The sequence below is a fragment of the Leptonychotes weddellii genome, chromosome 8, assembly GCF_054177405.1.
Source record: "Leptonychotes weddellii isolate Sample4059 chromosome 8, ASM5417740v2, whole genome shotgun sequence".
In the NCBI taxonomy this organism is placed as follows: Eukaryota; Metazoa; Chordata; class Mammalia; order Carnivora; family Phocidae; genus Leptonychotes; species Leptonychotes weddellii.
The window spans coordinates 79,307,326-79,313,625 of NC_138376.1; the positions used below are offsets into that span (position 1 = coordinate 79,307,326).

Here is a 6,300-nt window from a genome sequence, read left to right on the forward strand (position 1 = left end):
CATTAAAAAAATTTAAAACTATTCTTCATGAAATTGGGTCATGAACAATTAAGAGTAATCTTAATGGTCTTGCTTAAGATGTTTTTTTAAACCAATGTCCTTTAATAGGAATGAAAAGCAAGTTTATGCCAATTGGTTATGTGATTTTGCTGGGTGAGTCTTAAATTGTTAAATAAAAGTTTACAGGTCACGTCACAGAGTCAAACACCTAGGCATTTTATTGCTTTCTAATAAGCCATTAAACTGAAGAAGAGGCAGTTAAATAGGCAATTAATGTAGTACTGACTTGAGCTCTCTGATTTTAGGTTCTTCAGAAGACGATGAGGTCATTCAACCAGGTTTCATCAGCCCCAGGTTAGTCTTTACTTTTTTTTTCCAATTAAATATTTAACTTGACTAAGGTTTTAAAAAGGTTATTCGAGGCATATAAGAAAACTTGACAGCCCTCAGGAATTCTCCACTTTGGCAAGATGGGTACCATATCCTACTGTACTCCAGATGATTTCATCTATAAACTGATACTCCCACCAGAATTGCATGGATGGAATATTCTAATTAACTCCTTTTCTTTCTATCTTTAGCAGTATTGGATTTTGTGATTTCCTTTTCCATTTGTCATACAAGATAGATAATAGATATTTAAATGCTTGTGGAGATTTGTGGCTTGTTCATTTTGTAACTCCCATATAAAAATAGGAACTGACAGATACCTGTTTGAATTAATTTAAAGATGACACTTGGTACTATTTCCAGATAATTTACCATAACAAATAGCACAATATATTAAACATTTTTCAGGGATTCAGGAAATTTTCTTAATCTAGGAAGCTCCATTTAGTTTGCTTTTCATGAACATGTATGAAATTTGTTCCTCATTATACTGTAAAAATAAATCATTTGAACTTTTAACAATTTAAACCTAGACTTTTAAAAATATATATCCTTTTATTTGTTTAGGTATGCTATAAAACCTAGACTTTTGATACATAAATATTTTCTTTTATTACTGAAATTAACTGAAAACTTACAACACTTTTCAGTAACAATTCTATTTGATAATAATGTAGTATTTTGGCTTCTGCTCTGCTGAATTTAGTGTCTTGGGTCTACTTTTGATTAATACTATTTTGAAAACACACTTAAAAGCTGTAATATGACAAAGTTTATGAGCATTAATAAGTACAAATAAAAAGCTGTTATTTTATTATTAAGCTTATTAAATATAAGATTGTAGGTAGCAAGAGGAAGTAGTAGGGATCAAATCTTTAATGAGGAAGCCACTGATAGGCTCTGCCATTTGACAAACACTTGACTTTTCTCTAGAGTGAATCCTTTGACATGGAGATGATGCTTTTAATGAGTATCATGAAAAAGAAGATTCTGAAAAGTTGCTACAATATTTTCATTTACCAACGAGTTGCCCCTTACTACTGATTATATTTTTTCTCTGGTGGCAGATTGGAGGCAGTCCAGAGGCCTTTTTCTTTTCTGTTGGGCAATAATATTAACGCCAATGTGTTAAGTGACTGCAATAAAGTTTCATGTCTGTGTTTCCTTGTGATTAAAAAAGGGTTGGCCAGGCAGAGGTTCCACTTTGACCACAAGAAAATTTATTTCCAGAGATTACATTTAAGCTGAAAGACTTGAACATTGACTGGTTCAGTCTCCTCACTTTGCAGATGAGGAAACTGAGACCCAGAGAAGCTCAATGATTAGCCTAAGGTCATAAAGTCATTAAATGGGACCAGAACTCTGGCCTCTAGTTTCTTTCTTTTCTTTTCTTTTTTTTTTTAAGTTTTATTTATTTTAAGTAATCTCTACACCCAACATGGGGCTCGAACTCACAACCCCTGAGATCAAGGGTCCAATGCTCTACCAAACTGAGCCAGCCAGGCACCCCTGGTCTCCAGTAATGTAGTTAGATCTTTTTTCTCCACAGATTTGCTTCTTATACAGGCATCTTTAAAGCCTGAAGATTTCTTCTCACTTGCCTAATCTTTCACTCCTGCTTTCTTTCCTTTCCATTTTCCCTCTACCTCTCCTTTTCCCCCAAATAAACTCAAAGTGAAGATATTAAAAGAAATAACTTGGAAGCAGTCCACACTCTTATTTCAGCTTATTATTTCTTTTGATGAGATTAAGTTTTAAAGAATAAACTTTCATTCATTACTTTGTGAGACAGGTAAAGACTTGTATGTTTACATTATTTAGTGTAATTTCTACAGACTGAAAATATTCACTGCAAAAATATCTTTAAATTATGAAGAATACATGTTCAAGTAGTACAGGTGAAAAATATGACTCATCTTTCAAATAAATCATGAAGCTTCTTTTTGTGCTATTTTAGGCTATTTTAGGCAAAGTAATGTAATGTTTATTACTAAATGATTTTTCAAATCTATTGCTGTTCCAATTAAAATCATTTAAGGAAGTATTGAGCACAATTCAGAAAATATTTGGGAGGAGCAATAATAAAATTATATTCCTCCTTTTCACTGGGGAGAAGTATGTTAATAGAATAGAATTTTTTCTATTCCAGTTTTTTTTGAAAGAAAGTTTCTACAAAATGGTGGTCTTAAAATAATGCCCCTTTTCTGAATTAATTGTGTTGTGTTACTTTTTGCTGAAACATAACTGACCAAAAGGAAAGAAAGTTATTTTTGAAATATGAAGGCAATTTGTCTGGAAAACTTAAACTTTATGCTAATCGGTTCCTGTTTTTCCATAATTTAATTATACCTGGGGAAATGTGTAAAGATATTTAAGGAAGAATTTTAAGAGATTTTTACAGCTGTGTAAAAATTCTCAAATTGGAACAATTGTGTTTAAGCCAGAGCATTTTGCTTCCAGATAAGGAAATTAAATGAGAACGGAATTTTGCTTTTTGGAAACAAAAACAAAATACCCCCCCAATTCTGAAGTGCCTCAACTATAAGACCAGCGCACCCAGGCGAGTACTCTTTCATTTGACTCCGTATTGTAAGAATTTCAAGAAAAGTTATTTGCCAGTAGTTTGCTGAAACACAGTGAGTGGGAGGGATCGGGAACAGTTTGCCCGACGTGTGGGTCTGCAGCTTTTGGGCGGGAAACCTCACCCGGGGCTCCAGAGCTGGTTCCCTAAAATCATCCCCAGCCGCCCCTCCACCCCCTTCCCCGCATAAGTCTTTTCCTGATCCTCCAAAGGCGCATTGCCACGTTTTCCTGGCTTCCCGAAAGGACGGCGCCAGGGTTCTGTCTGAAGACAGCTCCATTTTAGGTTTAGCCTGGTGGGGGAGTGGGGGTGGGGTGGGGGTGGTGGTCAGTCTCTGGGGTTCTGATTCAGCGTCCCCCTTGACTTCACTTCTCTTAGATAGCGGAGACAGACATCTCACAGATAAAGGGACCAAATTATAAGTGCTATACATCTGGAAATGCAGTAAAAGTAGTAGATTGTGCCAAGTGTTGCCTTCATAATAGTGAAGGCAAGGGTTTCTTTTGTTTGGTGTTCTTGGGGACAAAACGACAAATTTAAAAGCCCCTTATTAGTGAGAAATCACCAGTCTTCTTTGGAACGGTTTGACTTCTGGAGAGGAGGTGGTGATGTGATGAATAAAGGGAAAGGTGACTGGGGAGAGAAAGGGGAGAGGAAGTTGCTGGGGCGGGAGGTGGAGTGAAAGGGCGGATCTGCTGGCCTGGGGGTCCTGGCGACCCTGGGGCGCAAGCTGCGCGGGAAGACTGGCGGCTGCGAAGGCAGCGCTGGGGCTGCAGACCCCGGCCTTATTTGCCGGGAGGAGAGCGCGGGTGGAGTCGCTCGCCACAGTGCCACGGCCCCTCCTCCTAGTTTTAAGAAGAACCAAAGCATTGTTTCTGCTGTAATAGAAGTCACTCATTGCTTATAGTTGACAACCACTTCGGTGGCTCTGGCACCTTTTTCGGTTCCTTGCATTGTACTCTTGGAGTTTTTGAAAAAAAAGAAAGAGAGAGAGAGAAAGAAAGAAAAAAGAGAAAGAAAGAAAACAGCCAATAAAATGTGTACTTCGTTTTTTAAATGAAGAAATCTTAGATTGTGATGACCAACAGGCATATGAATAGGTTAATTCCTTAATTTTTCTCCCCAGTGTGTTGATGATTCTTTGTAACTACTTGAACTTATTTTTGAAACATTTTGAAAGAACTATGATAAATTAAGCTACTAAAACATTTGGCTTTCACAAGACATGCGTTTTGAGTCAAGCACAGGTCTTTCTGGCACTGAAAACAAGTAGGAAATGAGAAAAAAATTAAAACCAGAAGACTTCAGGAAGGTGACAAATTGGAAAGCATTCTAGGAGATTCATAGGACTATTTTATGTGAAAGAAGCACTCTAAGAGCTTAAAGAGATTATGGTCAGTTTTGTAAAAGGCTCTAAGTCTCGAAAGATTGTGGGGGAGGTAGGCAGAAAAGACGAATCTATTTAAACGACTGTGCCCTATCCCTGAAAGAGTGATATTTTCTGTCTCACTGTGTCTCCTTCCTTCACTGCTCTCCCTTCCCAATTTCCTCCCCTCCTCCTCTTTTCTCTTCCCTTCTCTCCCTCTGTCTTTCTCCCACCCCCAGGTATGTACACGGATTTGCCTTAAATTCTTTGTGAATGAATGTTAGAGGATTTCTCAGAGTTCCCAGTTGGAAAAAGCCTTCTACACAACTTGAAAGGCTGATGTCCCTCTCAGGAAATGAATGAGTCGATAACCTCTGACACCAGTGACCAGTCCAGTGAACCCTACCTTAATTCCACTAATACTGGAGGCCCCCAATCAGGCAAGGCTGTGACTCTCATAACCATACCATTCAATGTGGTTCAGTTATGGTATTTCACACTTTTCATATATAGATTGATAGGTTTGAATCTCATCAAATTTAATAATCAACAAGGGTTTCAGAATCCACCTATATATTGTTTCTGATTTTATGATGATTAAACTATTTTCTAATTAAAAATAAACTTACAGATAAAATATTGTTTACCATAAATGTGTGTGTTGGTGACAACACTAGACTATACTGGTCTGTGAATTTTATGATAATTACTTTCATATAAATAGTAGCACTTACCCTCAATTTCCATGAATACTTTTCAGATTATTTTTCTCTGTTACCAGATGTTGATTTTTTTCAGATGTTAATTTTTTATCAGATGTTGATTTTTAAAAATAGTTCATTTAAGATATAAAAAACATGTAACTTATTTTAAATTAGTTTTTTTCTATTTCATATTATGTGAAATGTTTCACCTGAAATGCCATCTTAAAGTTACTTCATTATAGGTCAGTGTAATCAGTTGATTTCTACTACTAAAACAATGCCTAAAAATGTTTTGTTAGCAAATAATTTTTTTGAGCGCTTTTGTTGTTACTCTTGCAAAATCATTTGGATTTTTACACTTTTGCTTTCCTCCCTACCAGCTGGAATATGGTTATTCTCCCCAAAGTAAATAAAATGAGAAAGCTTTGCCTCCTTTCCTGAGAAACAACAAAAGAAACATGAAAAATCTTTCCAAATTGATCAGTCTTGATTGATGCCTTTTACCACAAACAGCTGAAAAGAACATATTTACACACACCCCATTTATTTCAGTTCTGAACCAATTAGTATGAATTTATATTTAGTTATTTAATGTGGGGACGAGGTGTAAATAGGTGCATTCTGTGGGTTTTCAAAAGCTTTTAGATCCGGAATCCCCACACTTTAGTTTGTGAGAAACAGTGTTAAGAGTTAGGAGTGTAGACATGTTTCAAGAGCCGGGGAGGGGGATTGCGGGTAAGGTGGGGGAGGGTCAACTCGGTAGCTTTGCCGAAGGGAAGTGGTATCTGTACAGTTTCTCCGTAAACTGCTTGTTTAAGAAAAGGGGGGGTGGGGTGGGGGAAAGAGTGGTGGGGCGTTTTAATGTTTCAAAGACGGGTTATATTTTATATTTTAAAGGAAGTAAAGCATTTCTAGTTGATCCATAATATTTATTGTAGTATTCGATGAGGGCGGTAATATTGGCGTGAGCATCTAGTAATCAACAATCCTTTGAATCAATTTGAAAGGTAAAGGGTAAGCATTTTGAAACTGGGGCCAGGCCAGAGAAGGGACGGTAGGAGCCTAATCCGTTATTAAATTTTCGTTTATTCGACTCTTCTATCTATTGGTAGTGGACTTTTTAAATGTCAGGGTCCAATCAATATGATATGAATTTACCTTTTTTCTCCCACTTGTCCTCTTTCTTTTCCCCTCCCCCCACCCCTCCCCCCGCCCGCGACCGCTTTTTTTTTTTTTTTTTCTCCCCCACCTCTTTCTCT

At 37.0% G+C, this 6,300-nt stretch overlaps 1 protein-coding gene across 1 annotated transcript in view; it reads left to right on the top strand.

Moving 5' to 3' along the window:
- Positions 1–320: 320 nt before the first annotated feature.
- LIN28B (lin-28 RNA binding posttranscriptional regulator B) overlaps positions 321–6,300 on the top strand; it is a 131,537-nt gene continuing 125,557 nt past the window's right edge. The window contains exon 1 of the mRNA XM_081827490.1: positions 321–354. Within this exon, the coding sequence (XP_081683616.1) occupies positions 321–354 (34 nt within the window). The remainder of the gene's footprint in view (positions 355–6,300) is intronic.